Genomic DNA, 19,403 nt, shown 5'->3' with positions numbered 1-19,403 from the left:
TTTATTTAATATGCAATACACACAAAACTGACCACTTTTGATCCAGAATTACTTAAAATTATTCTAAGGCCAGAATATAAAAAAATCTACTCCATGCCACTTTAAAATTTCTGACACATTACATAAATTTATAACATGGCTTATCAAGTATGAATTTAAAGCCAAAAAGTTAACAAGATTTAGTCTTAAAAAGGAAACAAAGGTGATAAAATTAGCTATCCAAGTGATGGGGTATCAGTGAAACTGTTTTTAAAAAGCCATGGAAGATTTAAAGAATAATCCAGAATAAAAAGCAAAATATACTTAAGAAAAACACAATGATTATATGAGAGTCTAGAACTGGATAAGAGGACACATAAGGAGAGATTAAGACCATTTCCATTTATAGTTTATAATGCAATTAACCTTTCTAAAACATGTTGAATTTCACTGATCTTTTTATAGGATAGGTTATTTTTAGGTATCAATACATTTCCCTAATAATCATCCTGGGACTTAGGGCATAACTGTGAATTAGGGATTCCAAAGCAAAGATCATAGTATTAATTTTTTTGTTATGGATTTTGACTTGCCTGACAGCCTGAATCAAATGCTCAATGATTCAATTAGCTTTGTTTCTTTGACTTGAAAGCTTCAAGTCATTTAACAATGTATTATAGCAAATATGCTTTTTCTTTTAATACCCTCTCTAACAATATGCTAAAGGTATCCTTAAGGATCTGGAAGATGAAAGAGCCATTACCACCTGTAAGTACTGACCACTTCCACAGACATTTAGGTTTTCTTTTCTTCTAAGCAGTTTATTAATGCTCTGAAAATTCCAGGTACCCTTTTATGGTTTGAAATAATTATCCTTGAGTTTAGCCAAAAAAATTAATACAGACATTTGGCAGCATTATAAACCCAAAGCTATTGTTAGGAAACATGAGTACAGAATATTAATTTTAGTGCATTTTAAATTAGAGTTGTGATAGTTAAATAGCTAAAGTTTTGGTTAAGGGTCTTGGTCTTTGATCTGCATTAAATTTTTGTTACTTTTTATCAAAAGAAAGATTATATGCTTCCTGGGAATTATTTTAAAATCTTACTTTAGATTAAATCAGACCTTGACAAAAACCAAAAAGTAACACTCGACGTGGTATTTTTTTGATCAAGAAGTCTGTATCTTCTGAAATGGACTGCTTTAAGATTAGGATGCTCCCTATGTCACTTGAAAAGTCATCAGTGGCTAACTTTACTTAATCACTGCCACCAGATTTTAAATATTTATTGTTATTTCAATACAATAAGCTATGCTTCTCATTACATTTTATACTAATACCACAAACCAAAATCTGCTTATGAGTCAAAACTTTCAAGGCTTAACCACATAATATTTACTTTAAAAATAAAGTTTTTTTTCTGTAAACTTTTTTTTTTTTTTTTTTTTTTTTTTTTTTTTGAGACAGAGTCTCACTTTGTTGCCCGGGCTAGAGTGAGTGCCGTGGCGTCAGCCTAGCTCACAGCAACCTCAAACTCCTGGGCTCAAGGGATCCTCCTGTCTCAGCCTCCCGAGTAGCTGGGACTACAGGCATGCACCACCATGCCCAGCTAATTTTTTCTCTATATATTTTTAGCTGTCCATATAATTTCTTTCTATTTTTAGTAGAGATGGGGTCTCGCTCTTGCTCAGGCTGGTCTCGAACTCCTGAGCTCAAACGATCCGCCCACCTCGGCCTCCCAGAGAGCTAGGATTACAGGCGTGAGCCACCGCGCCCGGCCTCTGTAAACTTTTAAAAAGTGAGAAAGATGAAGTTGTATTTCAGTAGTCATTTAAGAATCACTTCTAAATCTTCCATGGTATGTAAAATTAATTCAAAGGTTGTAATTGTGGACTACCAAATACAAACTATTTAAACCAAACTAGGAAACCCTAATGGGGGTGTTTACAGGTTTATCATTACATTTAAAGTTTATGAAAATGGAGAGATATAGTTATATCTATTTTGGGTTAAACTGAAGTCAGCTAATTTGATCACTGTATTCAAATGTCTATTTGCCCTTTGAATACAGATAATTTTTTAAAACAGTTAAATATGTGTTAACTTTGATAAAATGCTTTAATACTGAAATTTTATTGAGTCCCAGAATTCACTTCAAAGAGTTCTAAGGAATAATTTTAAATATACTAAAGACTGACCAAAATTAAAAAAGGTCTAAGAAACATTTACTTCTTGCCCTTAGTTCTATTAAATATCGTTACCTTTTTAAAACTAGGTTTATCCATTATTCCAATAGCCAAATTCTTTGATGTGCTGTGTCTAGTTTTTTAAAAACTTAAGGATTTTGTGTTACTGCTAAGAAATTAAATCATTACAAACTTTCTTTTGCCATATTATTTAATAATCTTTTTTATAAACACAGTACAATTGGTTATCAAGAGCTGTTGTTTGAAACCACAATTTATACTTTTCCTGAGTCAAAGTATACTAATCTACATTTATGAATCATTCTAGATGTTTCTGACATACTCGTTTTGTTTACTATAGGAAACCACTGTTTTCTATGCATCCTTTTCTTCCCCCCACTGAACCTTACGAGATGCAGTAAAGTGACTTTTTTTTTTTTTTTTAGATAGGGCCTCCCTCTGTCTCCTACACTGGAGTGCAGTGGAGTGTTCATAGCTCCCAGCAGCCTTGAACTCCTGAGGTCGAACAATCCTCCCCACCTCAGCCTCCCAGGTAGCTGGGAGCCCAGATGTGTGCCAACACTCCCGGCTTCTATGCATCTTTTAAAATAACTTCTAAAATAGTAGCTTTTTATTTTGAAAAAGCCTTTGTTTAGCTTTGCATATTTATGCAGATTAAAATTAGACTGAACCATACATCTACCCAAAACTGTATAATGGAGAACATACTCTTTTTTATTAATGAATTCAATAAATAACATTATAAGGTCAAATAGCTTTTGAAATTATCATTTAAGTTGAATAAATGTTCAGGAAAAGTACACATATTATCTTTGGATGTCTAACTTATTAAATGAAGTATTACGTAACTATAAAAATTAGTATTATATATCAGACTAAAACACAAAACTACCTAAGGTGACTTCAGAGCAGGAATGGAAAATATCAGTATACCCTAGACAATTCAGATGTAGAAAGGGTTGTTCCCACATTTATTCCCAGGAATTTTCTAAGGCATAGCTCCTAACCAAGTGAGGTGGGGGTTTTAACTCAAATAAAAGCTATAAAATCCCTACTTGTACTGTTACATATTTGCTTTCATAACCTTCATGCTTTTCTTGAAATGAACCTAAATATTCAACATACAAATAAAAAGTAACTGATACATGCTTTTAAAAAATGTATCTCACCACTTATTGGATGTAACTATTTCAAGAGCATTAAGAGAAAAATAGTTTAAAGACTAAAAGACATTTAAAAATATATTGGGTCTATATAATTGTTTTTACTACAAAAAAGAGACACCTCCCCGCAAAAGGCTTAATAAAAATCCCTGCAAAATGCACTGGCTTCATACTCTGTTCAGTGCAGACTACATTGTAGAAACAAAATCTCTCTTAGAGAACTAGTTGTGAGAAATAATGACTATCCTTTAAAGATATTACACTCTCAATTTTTTACTACTTAAGAAAAGTCAACATTAATTCTTCTTAATATAAAGATTTAGCTTTGGGGAAAAAATGAGCCTTTCAAAATTTTAACCTAAGGCCAATCTAATTGATTGGTATTAAGAACACAAGGGCCCGTGCATTTGTCTATGCTTCTTTCTCTTGTAGGTTCAAACATCATTTCAGTCTGTTTCCATATTTAAACAGTTTCAGGCCTCTGGACAGAAAAGAACAATGTGAACAAGTCTGGTGATGAAGCACAGATTAGGTCCTTAAAATATCTTAAGTTTACTGTCCCTTCTCCCATTTGATTTATGTAAGAAGCACCAAAACTGGAGCCAAGGTTTCAAAAGGTAATATAACAGCAGGAACTATAATTTAATCACATTATATCATATATAACACTATGTAACATTCTGTATTTTGCCTGTTGATAAGTGACATAGTTAAGTTTATTACAAGCATTATTTCCTAAGACCTATGGTATAAGAGCTCCTTTTCAAGTATTACCATTTATTTAATAGTGTTTATCTATACTGTAACATTAAGTAAATCAATGATAAATGTATATAATGCAATACATTGTGCCATTTCTCCCTACCTTGTATTAAGGTATTATTAACAAAATCAATTAAAAAAACCAAGACGAGTATTATAACTGAAACAAGGCTTTCAACATCCCACATGTATGTCTGAGTAGGTCAACAGCATTTCCCCCTTAACATGAAGGTAATTCTGTCAGACTTCTGTACCTTTAGGATAGCATTATTTTAGCAGCAGCTGGTCTTCAAGACAAATAGATCAAAAGTTTCAAGTGAAAAAGACACTGAATTACTCTGAGAAAACATCAATCTTCATTACTAATAAAAGCAAACTGCTGGTATCACCTTAATATAAAATTGTGCGTTTTCCCTTTCAAGTGTGATTTAGTTCATTCATGTGATGACAATAAAGCTTTAGAGTTCTCATGGTACATCAATGAGATGGACTAATTTGTCGAGGAACCTCTTATTTGTTTTAATATTTAAATTATAACAATACAATAACTAGAAAAAGGTCAGTGCCTCAATGGCTTAAACCCCATCAATTTCAATTTTTGTTTTTCAAAATAACGATGCAATTAAATCTGTGTTTCTCCAACAACAGTGCAATACTTTATCCCTTTCTGAATAAAGGAACTGAGATTTATCCAAGTATAAGCTTTAAATAAAGTAGACTGTTGCCAGCTACATATCAATCCTACATGTGTGATATAAAATACGTCAGGAAAGCTTAAAATGACTTGTAAATCTATATTCGGCTAAAGCTTCACATAAGCGGCAATGGAAATGAACAGAAGTGCACTCAATATAAAACACTTTTCAAAACTACTCCAAAAAACAAATGACAAAAAGCGGTTAAGAACTGAACATCTGTTATGTGTACCAAATGTAAAAGAAGAATGGACCCTATGGTTACTTGTACTGTTTCAATTATGCAAGGTAAAATTAACACTTAGTCCACTTCCATCTCTCCCGAAGACTTAGTATGCTGTGAGTTGTCTTTTGTTGTATCTGGTTTAGTTTCAGTTCCACTCTGTCTATCCATTGGTCCATTATGTTCACTATTAGCTTTTGCTTTGTCTTCAGCAACTTCTACTTTTGGTTTAGGCTTATAAATGATGGGGTTACAGAAATTATCCAGTTCCTAAAGACACAAATTGATTATATTAAAAATAGTACAAATTACCATTAACTTTCTAAATTTCATATTAACTTTGTGAATTCCCACATAATTTCACATTTCTGAATTTATGTTAGCTAGATAACCAATTGTTTCTTCAAATGCCTCATGAAAGATTTACATTCTGGGTTAGTGTATGTCTGTGGCAATCAGAAACTATTGATTCTTTAACAGTTTTTTTTAATCTAACTCATTTCCTTATAATTTAAATGTAGTTTGCTTTGGCAGGAATAATTTTTATTTCTTCCTTTAAATTATCTGTACGACTTTGTTATGAGAATTATGTCAAATAACACCTATTTAATAAATTGAAAGTTCTCAACATTTATATAGCAATTTTTAATTGAGAATGATAAAACATACACACTAATAACTTTACTTTTTGAAAACACCTGAGGCGACTTTTCTGTTGTAGTAAAAATAACCGAAAATACATGTAACTGAATTATTTAAATAAGACACAATGTTCTTCTATTTTCTTGCTTTTTACATAGAAATAAAACACCATTACATAAATACCACTCAAATTTAAAAACCTTTGAGGACGAGTGTCAACAGATATTGTGGTAGAGATGTAAATATAGGAAATTACATCCTAGGGGGAATGTTGTCGTGGCAAACTGCTCTTATAACATTCTATATCTCATCTGATTAGGAGTAAATTACATATTACAGCTTCTTGGCAAAACTTTCTCAGAATGAAAATATTTTTATTACTTTATTTGATTACAAAATAATAGCTACTTTTGTTAAAAAAAAGAAAACAAAGTCAAATATCCAAAAACATGAGATTTAAAAAAAAAAAATCACCTGAAATTCCATCTCCTATAAATTAACAATATTAACATTTTAGTGAATATCGTTCTAGATGTATGTTCATACATACATACACAAACACATAAATCTATGAACAGACAAATTTATACATTTATACAAACTTATACATTTAGGTTTTGTAATCTTTTCTTTCTCATTAAACAATGTACACATCCTTATATCTAAAGAGATATATATCTATATGTAAAATATCATATTTAGTGGCTTAGTGTTGTATAGATGCATCAATTTATTTATATTAATTTCCTAATGATAAGTACTTACGTTGCTTCCAATTTCTTGCTATTATAAGCAAGGGTACTTATCTGCATGCACTCATGCAACAGTCAATTTAGGATGAATTCCTAAAATTGTGATTTCTGGGTTAAAAGTTATTCTCACTTTGAATTTCTATACATATTCTGACACAATGTCCCAAGAAAGCTGCAATAGATTCAACCAGATTGCTCAAAGGAGAGCATCCATTTCTCCACACCCTTGCCAACTATGGCAAAGAATATAAATGTAAACACAACCAAATCAGATGGGTAAAAAAAATTTGCATTTCTTAGTGATGAGGATGAATACCTTTTTTCATATACTTATTTAAAATGTATTTCTTTTGTCAACTGCTTATCCAGTATCTTTACTCACTTTGCTAGTTGGATGTTGATCTTTATTATACAGTTTTGTCCCCATGTTTCATCATGTTTTATAACTTTTGACATTTTCATTAGCAATGTTTTTTTAAACTGAAAAGTTTATCTCAGAGTAAGATTGTGCCATGGAAGTTCATGCATTGCAAACTCAGTCAAAGACAGACTTATACTGCAAAATCTTATAATGAAGACTTAAGAGGTTTCACCTGAGGGTAAGTCTCAAATATTTGTCAGAAGTCATCACATTGCTTTATTTCATTCTCATTAAAAAATTTTAGTCCTTAAAGCCATTAAAAAGAGAATTTTATAAATTTCTTACCTTTGATTTTGCAACTATTTCTGAAACTTTTACCACAGGATCTTGAGTGAGACTTAGTTTGTTCTGTGCATTCATCTTACTGTTCAGCCAACTCATGGCATCACTAATGTATTTTTCAACTTTTTCCATTTCAGCAGGATCCAAATGATCATATCTTTCATCCTATCAGAAAAAACTTTACTGAATATAACCGATTTTTCAGTTAGCACCAGTTTATTGATAATTTCTGCTTAAAAATTTAGACTCATATTGACTGTATACCTCACATATACTCATGAGAATAAACTATATACATATATAACATAGAACTGAAGAGAGTGAGAGAAAAGACAAAAATGGTTGTGCATTTAAAAAGGAAAGGCTTTCTGAAGAAATCAGGTTTGGAAAAGAATGACTAGTAGAGAATATTCAAGGGAAAAGCACTTAGCCAAAGAAAGAATTGTTACAGAATAAAGAGGAATAAAATGAGCAGGCACACAGCAATCCAGATAGAAAATTCTGAATATACAACAGAATACGGTAAGTTCTTGATAAGGAGAATGACATGATAAAATTCTGTCTGAAAAAGAGAACTGCAGTTGCCACATACAGGCGACAGCCTAAGAAGTCATGGTTTAGATTGGTAGCCAAAGAACCAGAAAGAAATGGCAATGTAACATATGGAAAGGGGATCTCCTAATGAATTATAGATTGAATACAAAAAATAAACGCAAAGAGAATGAAATAACACTCCAAAGTCAAAGAAGTGGAAGGATGGTAATACAATTTTTAAAACCATAAAGCTTCCTGAGATAGCAAAGTCCTCTTTCTGCTTGGATTACTATAAATTATGTATCTGTCATCTTTAACTCAGTTTCTAAGTAGACACATTTTCTTGAATTTCTTACTACTTCATAGATCACTTAAGTTTCCTTTGCTAGTTCATCCTCATTCATCTATCTTTATGCTTTTAAAAAATGTCTAGCCTGAACTTTCAACTCCATCCAATTTAGACTTTGTATTTATAAAATGTGAAATGCCTACATTTCAATCTTCTGATTATGTTTCCACCTACTCTTCCCAGTTTCCTCATCTTGGTAAATGGAAACTTCATTCGTCCAGGTCAAAATCCTTGGAGTCATTTTTCACTTCTATTTCTGATGTATTTATATCAAATCCATCAACAAATCTTACAAGCTGTACTCTTTAAAATATATACAAAAATTTGACCACTTCTTGCCCCTCCACTATCTGGTTCAAGCTCCTATATTTTCTTACTTTGTATTATTCTAATAATGTCTTTACTAGTCTCTGCTTTAAAACTCTTTAAAAAATAAGTCAAATCATATCATTCCTATGCTCAAAAACCTTCCATAGTTTTCCATTTCAGAGTAAAACCCAAAGTTTTACAATGGATAACTAGGCCCTTTATGATCTGGCAACTGCTACACCTTCTCCCACTGTTTTAAGCCACATTGGGCCTTCTTGATGTTTCTCTAACATGTTCTCCCACTGGGCTTTTACAACTGCTAATCTCTTTTTCTAGAATACTTCTCTTCCAGTTATGGAACATTTCTCTTCGCACATCTTGAGATCTTACCTCCTCTTCAGTTTTCTCCTGACATGTATGTCAGCTTACTAGTCTGTCCTTCTGACAAACTTCCTCCACCTCTGGCAGTCCCTTACTTTTCCCACAGCCGACATACTTTAGAGTAACTTATTTATTATCCACTTTTCCTCATTGAAGTGTATTAAAAACAGGTTAATGTTTTATTTGATGCCATACTTTTAGCATCTAGGAAACAATCTAGCACATAATAAAAACACAAATGCTGGTGAGCATAAATGAAGTCTTTCTTTGCTTTGGATCATGTCTTAAACTTGCACACTCAAGAAGATAGTTAAAAAGCCTGGGGAGTACTGGGTACCAGTAATTACACTAGATTTAAAATATTCCTGGAATTTTTATTTGTCTGCTTGTTCCTTCCAACTTTTCCATTATCGTTACATTCTATTTGTGCCTAAAAGAACAATTTGAACACTGATATTACCAGGCATGTTCTCACAATCAGTATCTGGATTTTTCTTTTAGATTGGTTGGGTTGTAATTTTTGTTTTACAAAACTCATAAATCTCTTATTTCTAAAATAAGTAACCCCTTTCCACATTGTGTAGTGGAAAGCAATACAGTTGGTTCAGAGTTTGTATGCTAATGTCAGATCAATTAGGTTTGAATCCTGACTCCATCATTAACAACTTGTCAAATAAAGTGCTTAAGCATTTCAGTTTTCTTATAAGTAAAATGAAGATAATAGTATTAACTTTTTTATAGGCTATATCCTGGTGAGAATAAAATGAGATAGTCCATATAAAGTGCTTAAAATTCACCAAGGGCTTGACAAATGTAAGCTAATTGCTATGATAACCCATGCCTGAATCTTTCTGCTCATTAATGCATCAATGATAAAAACTGGGGGACTACAGTGAATATTTACTTAGATTAGGGATCAGCCAACTTGTGCCATGGGCCAAAATCCAACCAGCTGACTATATTTTTTCATAAAATTTTTTGTAACACAGCCATGTCCATTTGTTTTCATATTGTCTGTGCATTTGCACTACAATGGCAAACAGCAGTATAGACACAGTAAGAACTGCAAAGCCTAAAATACTATTCATATCTTTAAAGAAAAAGTCTGCTAACACCTGCTTTAGAGGAAAAAACCAGTAAGTCTAGTTTTGTCAGATTTTAATGTTAAATCCAAATGGAGTTATCACCTATATAACTATATATTTGAGGCTTAAAGACTGTATTACAAATCCCATTACTGTGCATCTACCCAAAGGACAAAAGACATTCTATAAAAAAAGACATCCGCACTAAAATGTTTATAGCAGCACAATTCACAATTGCAAGGACGTGGAAACAACCCAAGTGCCCATCAATACATGAGTGGATTAATAAAATGTGGTATATGTATACCATGGAGTTCTACTCAGCCACAAAAAACAATGGTGATCTAGTACCTCTTGTATTATCCTGTATAGAGCTGGAGCCCATTCTACTAAGTGAAGTATCACAATGGAAAAACAAGCAACACATGTACTCACCATCAAATTGGTATTAACTGATCAACACTTACGCGCACATATAGTAGCAACATTCATCGGGTATAGGGCAGGTGGGAGGGGGGAGGAGAGGATGCGTATATTCACACCTAATGGGTGTGGTGCGCATCGTCTGGGGGATGGACACAATTGAAGCTCTGACTTGGGTGGGGCAAAGACAATATATGTAACCTAAACATCTATACTCTCGTAATATGCTGAAATACAAAATAAAAGAATAAAATAAAAATAGCCTGTATTACAGTTAAGGTAATATAGATTTGAGTATGTCTCTAAAAGAATGAAAGATATACAGGATTATAGATAACCAAGGGACAAGAAGACAAAAAGCAGCTAAAAGAAAAAGCAGCCAAGGAACAAAATAAAGGATAGCAGAGTCTAGTTGCAAAGAGGCTCGTAATAAAAAAACGTCCAAGACCTGTTTTCATATATGAAAAACACAAAAATGAAATTTCTAAGAAGAAAACAATGGATTTGGGTAACTGGATTAACATATAATGTAGTTTCAGGGAATTCTAAAAGATAATTCTAAAAGATAAAAGCCACATACCTATATTGTATTTTAAAGATATCAGAATCCTTTACTGATAATTCTCTAATAAAAAGTTTTAAGTACACAGAGTCTCTGGAATTTGGTAGCAACAATTGCTGCAGCTTTGCAGCTGAGAACCCTTGGATTTACCCCACCCTTTCCATGTGCCACACATGTGCCATCATTACCAACTGGCTTTATGAATTCAATACCTTGTTTCTGTATGCTTCTATCACTTTCATGACAAGTTGGATCTTTTTTCCCAAGTCATTTAAAGCTTTTGGTCTCTCTTCATGTTCCATGTACTTCATTTGAATAGGCTGGCCATATTTCTGTTAATGTAAGAAACATTTTTAAAAGAAAAATTATCTGAGTTTTAGCAGAAAACAACTTTATTTGGCTCTTACAAGATGATGAATAGGAAGAAAAGATGGCCAGATTAAGAAATGTCCCCTCTTACTTTCCTACATGGAAGTGAGTTCCAGTATTTTCTCAATCCTACACAACAATGCCTAACTTCTGCCTAATCTTTTTCTCAACTAGTTACCTCTTGATTCTTCTCAAATCCAAAGTCCAAGTCAAAACTCTAATCCCTTAAAAGCTTGGTGTTAAAACTTTACAAATTAAAGTAACAAAACCACAAGAACTATACTGCATACAGAATTATGGATTTGAGACTTGGTTTAATATAACTCTTTATATGCAACATAATTACTGAGACTTCCTGATAGTTAATATCTACTGAGTATTAGTTATATTTAATATAATTAGATTAAAATGGGTACTCTATTATAAGTGTAGAGTTTTCCTCCTCCAGGTGCTTGGATTGGGAGTTTCCAAATGTTAAAACAGGCACTGTAACTCTGGGAAGGGGAGCACATTAGAAGGATGAAATAACTACTTTCTTTTAAATCCTTTTATATATGTAAATAAGAATCACATTATATAGAATAATTTTAGATTTGCAGAAAAATGAAAAGGGCATAACAGAGAGAGAGAGCACCAGACACTTCTCACTGCTTTCCTCTAATGTTAACATCTGACGGTACATTTGTCAAGACTAAGCAACCAACACTGGTGCATTACTATTAACTGAACTCGTCTTTATCCAGATTTCACTTTGATCTATTCCAGGATACCATATTGCATTTGGTCTATTTACATTATATTTTTTATTGTTTAAATGTTTTTGAAAGTGAAGTATTACATTTTTAATTTTTAAAGGCCATCTCAAAAAAGAAAAGTAAAACCTATGAAAACTCTAACATTCACTTCTATGGCTACTTATATATTGGAGGCAAAAGAATCCATGTTTAGGAGCTCCTGGGATTTTCAGTTATTTCTATTGGCCTTGGCTACTTGGCAATTCCCAAGGCTTAAAATATGTACATTTCTCTTAGGGAGATGAGGAGTAAAACCCATCAAGATAAAATATGGTAAAGCTTAATTTTGTTATCATAAACTTAGGTTTCTAGTTGGTTTCTAATTATTTCCTTTGGAAATAATTTATTGGCATGAAGATAATTTTTTGCAAAATATTAACTTCTTTTACTTTTAACTTCTTTTGCACACCCTCCCTTCCACCTGTCCCAAGTCTCAAAGGGCTGCCTTTTTTCATATTCTAAAAATCCTTTTTAGGCCGGGCGTGGTGGCTCATGCCTGTAATCCTAGCACTCTGGGAGGCCGAGGTGGGCGGATCATTTGAGCTCAGGAGTTCGAGACCAGCCTGAGCAAGAGCGAGACCCCATCTCTACTAAAAATAGAAAGAAATTATATAGACAGCTAAAAATATATATAGAAAAAATTAGCCGGGCATGGTGGCACATGCCTGTAGTCCCAGCTACTCGGGAGGCTGAGACAGGAAGATCCCTTGAGCTCAGGAGTTTGAGGTTGCTGTGAGCTACGCTGACGCCACGGCACTCACTCTAGCCTGGGCAACAGAGTGAGACTCTGTCTCAAAAAAAAAAAAATAAATAAAATAAATAAATAAATAAAAATCCTTTTTAATGTCATCACTTAGCATCTGTGAATCTCTTGCTTTTCAAAGAATGATTCAGCAGCACCACCTTCACTTGCAGAATTGTGGGCCCACTTCATATCCACTGAATCAGAATCTGCATTTCAGTAAGAGCTCCGGTAACTAATATGCATATTAAAGCACTGCTGTGACCCATAATTTAATAAGGAATGACTGAAATTTTCCTGCATCCTTTAAATATAAACTTCTAATCTCTTAAGGATATTTTTTCAGGTCGGAGAGGGTTGGGTAGTAAACATGGAGAAGGGAGTTAATACTGGTCTTTCCTTAAAAATCATACTGTTGACCCAGAAAAAGGAAACCTTATGGCCAAGTCTCCTTATTTCTTTGTGAAAGGACATTCAACTTCAAGAGCAGGGGTGCTATTTTTGAAGTCCTTGGCTAGTCTGGTGTCCACATGAATTGCACTGTGAAAACACAACAGGCCAGTGTGGTATTATTTCCCAACATCACAACAGTGAAGGCGACAGAAACACAGGAAGGGGTGACTCCTCTAATGGATAAGAAGAGTCAAGCTGATAATTTCATCACTTCTTAAAGACATCCCAGGAATACATAGCTTGGATAAAAGTAACACTCTGATCATCTCTTAAACATTTGTATCTGAGTACTATAAAATTATGATTATACATTATTTGATTTCAATTATCAAGTGGCACTGCTCACCTCTCAAAATGTTTTTAAAATTAGAACATTTCCTCTTACGTATCTCTTAGTAATTTTTCACATACTTATTAAAAACATATATAGATCCAGCAATCTCACTACTGATTATACATCTAAAGGAAATAAAATCACTATGCCAAATAGATATCTGCACTCCCATGTTCACAGCAACATTATGCAAAATAGCTAAAATATAGAATCAATCTTAGTGTCCATCCATGAAATAACAGATAAAGAAAATGTGGTATCTACACACAACGGAATACTGTTCAGCCTTAAAAAAGGAGATCCTATCATTTGGGACAACCTGGATGAACCTGGAGGATATTATCTTAAGTGAAATATATGATCTCACTTATAGGCTGAATCTAAAAAAATTGAACTCACAGAAGCAGAGAGTAACTACCAAAGGCTGGGGAGATATTGGTTAAAAGACACAAAATTTCAGATAGGAAGAATAAGTTCAAGAGATCTACTGTACATCATGTTCACTACAGTTAATAATATATATTTGAAAACTGCTAAGAGAGTAGATTTTAAGTGTTTTCACACCCAAAAAAATAAGTATGTGAGATAATGCACATGTTAAATATTTAATAGTTTGCCTTAACCATTCCATAATGTGTACATATTATGAAAACATGTCATACACCATAAATATATACAATTTTTCTCTGTCAACAAAAAAATAAAATTAATAAAAAGACATACACTGTGCTCTTAGAATTTTTAGGAAAATTTAATGATTTATTCAACATTAACATAGACTTTGAAAAATTTACCTTTAGTTCTTGAAGCTTATCTACGTAAACTTGTTTAGGTTGATCCTCTCCTTCTTCATAAAGCCAATTCTCTGTGTCTTCCAATACTGAAGATAGTTTACCCAAGTCCTAGTTACACATTTAAGAGGTACTAATTAAAAATACTTTCCTTAGTTTGGAGCCAGTTATCAAAGAGAAAAAACAATTAAAAAAAAAACTTTCCTTAGAAATAAAAGTCATCAAGGAAAGACATATTTTTAAACTATAAACATTAAATTTTAGATTTTTCTGACTTCTTATACATAAACATGTTTTTTCCCATACTTCTGCAATTTGGAAAAATAACTAGGAACCATCCCCATATGGGCCCAAGATTGATAACAACAACAAATCTGGTATACTTATTTCTGTAGCTTGTACTAGCATGCTCAAGTAACTATTTAAATAGTTCTCATAAAAAGTTAGAAAATTTAGACTTACTTCTGGAGTGATAAATTTCTCATAGACAGTGCCCAGCTTGTCTCTAAAATCATATACATATTCTTCAACAGCATTCTTAGCATCATTTCTTTCTTTCTCTAGCTTATCCTGCATAATCATCTTTCCCTATTCAAAAAGTTTCAGATTAGTTGATATAAGAATATGCATTAGGGAAATGCAAATCAAAACCACAGTGAGATAAATACTTCACATTCACTAGGATGATAACAGCAAAAAAATGGAAAATAAGTGCTCATGAAAAAGTGGAGAAATTGAAATCATCATACACTGCTGGTGGGAATGTAAAATGCTACAGCCACTATAGGAAACAGTTTGGTGGTTCCTTAAAAAGCTAAACATAGAATTGTAATTTTACTCCTAGGGATATACACAAAGGAATTGAAAGCAGAGACTTGAAAGATATTTGTATGCCAATTTTCACTGTCGCATTATTAATAGCCAAAAAGTAGAACCCAAATGTGCACTAAGAGATGAATGCATAAACAAAATGCATAAACACACAATGTAATGTTATTCAGTCTTAAAAAGAATGAAGTTCTGATACATGCTAAAACATGGGCGAACCTTAAAACTGTTATGCCAAGAAAAATACACAATGACATAAAAGGATGAGTATTGTGTAATTCCACTTACATGAATTATCTAGACTAGGCAAATTCATAGGGACAGAAAGTAGATTAGAATTTACTGGGGACTGGGAGAAGGGAGGAATGATGAGTTATTACAGAGTTTCTGTTTGTGGTGATAAAGTTTTGAAAAAAGATAGTTATGATGGATGCACAACACCGTGAATGTAATTAATGCCACTGACTTGTACATTTAAAAATGGTTAAAATGCTAAATTTTACGTTAAATATATTTTTTACAATTTAAAAACATTAATAATGTAATATACCAAAACCCACTGAACTGACTTTAAGTGGGTGAATTGTATGTATGTGAATTAATTATATTTCAATAAAGCTGTTAAAAAATAAAACAAAATACATACTCAAGTTCAAATCCTAGGTTCTCCATTTACTAGCTGGAGATAGCAAGAAAGTCACCTAACCTCAGTTTTCTTATCCTAAAACAGAGAACATAATTCTATCTTCTTCATAGGGCTGTTAAAAAGATTGACACAATTCATGTAAAATATTTAGTACAGTGCCTAGCACATAACTGGTGCTGAATAAACGTTAGCCTTGGGAGGGGATATAATATAGTGATTGTGATGTTGAGCTTTGGAAACTGATCACCGAGATCCAAATTCAGAGGTTACTCTTTGGCCCTGGGTGATAGTCTACTTGTTGAGTCTCAGTTTCCTCATATGTAAAATGTAGATTTCTAACAGAATCTACACTTCATAGGTTTGTTTTGAGGATCAAATAAGATATCAAAGTGTTTAAAGATGTTAACAAAAATTACAATTGTGATCAAAAGCAAAGACTCTGAAGACTACAATAGTTGGACAAACTTTATACTTTAATAAAATGGTATTTTAAGCATAAACTTATGCATTGATATTTGTGAATCTAAAATAGTGAAACATTCAAAAATTAAGAAAAATCTCACACAAAAAATTTGCTGTAACTGTGCTTCCCTATAATTAATTCCTTTGAGAAAATTAGTCGTAAGACATAAAAATTCTGAATTATTCAAGATCTCCAGGAATGCTTGCTTCATATAAAATACAGCCTTTAATAATTAAGGAATAGGTGATATATGTAGGTACTAAAAAAAGCAAGCACTGTAAAGTCAAAATCTCTTGATACAGTAATGTACAGCAGATGGTAGAATATGGGACACTTCAAAGAAGACTGACCTCTTTTAATGCTAGCTAAGTTTTTAGAAATTAGGAGCCACCACTTAAGTGTAAATTTTAAAACTATAAATTACTTCTTACACAGCTACTGGGAAATAAAACTCATTTCCTCAAGAGATTGTAAAATTAAACATGTAAATAGACAAGAACATGTAAGAAAATGTCAAGAATGACAACAGATTTTAAACAATGTTTAATGGAAGTCAGAAAACATTTTAAATACAGAATTGAACCTTTGAACATTCTGAATAGAGACTTTGAATCTTTAAGGGCAACATAGCAGAAGATGGGAGCAACTAATACTTCCTTGTATCATGTCTGCTGGGTATTACTGTTAAAATAGAATAAAAGAGGGTAAGAATCATTAGTCTCAGAAAAGCCTTTCCCTATAGAGTAGATAATCCATGTTTTCATATAACTAAGATGAAAGCTACACTGTACGTATGATATTAATGTAGCTCAGTATTTTATCAAAAGTAAAGTAGTTCAATAATATATAATTCCTTAGGAGTTATGGACTAGTTCCTGAAATTTTAGAGATAATCATCAACTTCTACAAAATTTCAGAATATACTATTTCAATATCAACTCAGATTTACATACCTCATTTTCAATGTAGCTGTTGAGAAGATCTTGGCCCAGTTGTCTACATAGGCTACTCTGGATAGGTAGATCAATACTCTTGACTTTTCCTTTTTTAATACTCTGATTTAATCGTTCATGTTTATCTGAGGGAACTGACTGTAAAAGAAATGCAAAAGAAAAGAGCAAATTTCTCTTTATTTTTATTTTTTATTATAACATAGTAATTGTACATATTCATGGACTACATGTTATATTTTGATACAAGCATACAATGTATTATGATCAAATCAGGGTAATTGGAACATGATTCACCTCAAACATTTATCATTGCTTTATGTTGGGAACATTTGAAAACTTCTAGCTATTTTGAAATATAATAAATTATTAACTATAGTTGCCCTATTGCACTATTGAACACTAGAACTTTTTCCCTCTATTTAACAGTATTACCCATTAACCAACACCTCTTCATTACCCCTTCCCACCACCCTTACCAACCTCCAGTAGCCACCATTCTATTCACTACCTCCATGAGATCAATTTTTTTTAGTTCCCATATATGAGTGTGAAAATGCAATATTTGTCTTTCTGTGCCTGGTTTATTTCACTTAAAATAATGTCCTCCAGTTCCATCCATGTTTCTGCAAATGACAAAATTTCCTTCTTTTTCATGGCTAATATTCCATTGTGTATATGTACTACATTTTCTTTATCCATTCATCCCTTGATAAACACTTAAGTTGACTCCATATTTTAGCTATAGTGAATAATGCTGCAATAAGCACAGAAGTACAAATATCTTTTGGTTACATTTTATGTATTTGCCTCACCCAAGAGAGGTTTAGAGGCATGTCCTTCCCCTCTACAATGCTCACTGTGTCCACTAGTTATGAGTTCACCGCTCCCAAACCCCTAATCCCTGGAGAATATTACAGTGTGAGCACCTTAGTGTTGATCAGTTAGTGCCAATTCGATGGCGAGTATATGTGGAGGCTATTCCTCTGATCTTGTGATACCTCACCATGGATAATGGGCTGAAACTCAATCCAGGAAAATATAAGAGGTGCTAGATCACTGTCGTTTCTTGCAATTGAGTAATATTCCATTGTATACATATACCAAATTTTAATAATCCACTCATGAATTGACGGGCACTTGGGTTGTTTCCACATCCTTGCAATAGTGAATTGTGCTGCCATAAACATTTGGGTGCAGATGTCTTTATTATAGAATGTCTTTTGCTCTTTTGGGTAGATGCCTAATAGTGCTATTGCTGGATCGAATGGTATTTCTATTTTTAGCTCTTTGAGGTATCTCCAGATTCTTTTCCACAGAAGTTGCACCAATTTGCAGTCCCACCAGCAGTGTAACAGTGTTCCTGTCTCTCCACATCCTTGCCAGCATTTGTTGTTTTGGGATTTTTTGATAGAGGTCAACCTCATTGGGATTAGGTGATATCTCATTGTGGTTTTGATTTGCATTTCTCTAATGATTAGAGATGTTGAGCATTTTTTTTTATATGTTTGCTGGTCATTATTCTGTCTTCTTTTGAAAAGTTTCTGTTCATGTCCTTTGCCCATTTACTGATGGGGTCGTTTGACTTTTTCTTGTAGATCTTTTTAAGTTCTAGATAGATTCTTGTTATCAGCCCTTTATCGGATGTGTAGAGAGCAAATATTTTCTCCCATTCTGTAGGCTGTCTATTCGCTCTAATGATAGTTTCCTTGGCTGTGCAAAAGCTTTTTAATTTGATCAGGTCCCATTTATTTATTTTTTTGCTGCTGTGATTGTTTTGGGGGTCTTCCTCAAAAATTCTTTGCTTAGGCCAATGCCTGAAAGGGTTTTCCCAACATCATCTTCTAGAATTCTTAAGGTTTGAAGCCTTAGGTTTAAGTCTGTTATCCATCTTGAATTGATTTTTGTGAGAGGTGAGAGGTGGGGATCCAGTTTTCCCAGCACCATTTATTGAAAAGAGATTCTTTTCCCCAGTGTGTATTTCTGTCTGCTTTGTCAAAGATTAGATTACCATATGCAGATGGTTTCATCTCCAGATTCTCAGTCCTGTCCTAAAGGTCTATGTCTCTATTCTGGTGCCAGTACCATGCTGTTTTAGTTACTATACCCTTGTAGTACAACTTGAAGTCTGGTAGATTGATACCTCCCAGTATGTTCTTTTTACTTAAGATTGCTTTGGCTATACAAGCTCTTCTCTGGCTCAATACAAAGCATAGAATTATTTTTTCTAGATCTGTAAAGAATGATGATGGTACTTTGATA

The 19,403-nt window shown here is 33.0% G+C and overlaps 1 protein-coding gene across 2 annotated transcripts in view; it reads right to left on the bottom strand.

The window, feature by feature from the left end:
* Nucleotides 1-5,033: 5,033 nt before the first annotated feature.
* HSPA4L (heat shock protein family A (Hsp70) member 4 like) overlaps nucleotides 5,034-19,403 on the bottom strand; it is a 49,400-nt gene continuing 35,030 nt past the window's right edge. For both annotated transcript variants that reach the window (XM_069493192.1, XM_069493191.1), the window contains 6 exons: nucleotides 17,145-17,282; nucleotides 14,717-14,842; nucleotides 14,258-14,365; nucleotides 10,984-11,103; nucleotides 7,132-7,293; nucleotides 5,034-5,301 (listed from right to left, as the gene is read on the bottom strand). In XM_069493192.1, the coding sequence (XP_069349293.1) occupies nucleotides 5,110-5,301; nucleotides 7,132-7,293; nucleotides 10,984-11,103; nucleotides 14,258-14,365; nucleotides 14,717-14,842; nucleotides 17,145-17,282 (846 nt within the window). In that variant the 3' untranslated portion in view covers nucleotides 5,034-5,109. The remainder of the gene's footprint in view (nucleotides 5,302-7,131; nucleotides 7,294-10,983; nucleotides 11,104-14,257; nucleotides 14,366-14,716; nucleotides 14,843-17,144; nucleotides 17,283-19,403) is intronic.

Source organism: Eulemur rufifrons, chromosome 18 (genome assembly GCF_041146395.1).
Source record: "Eulemur rufifrons isolate Redbay chromosome 18, OSU_ERuf_1, whole genome shotgun sequence".
NCBI lineage: Eukaryota > Metazoa > Chordata > Mammalia > Primates > Lemuridae > Eulemur > Eulemur rufifrons.
Note: the sequence above shows the minus strand (reverse complement) of the source record. Positions and strands in the feature narration are given on the sequence as shown.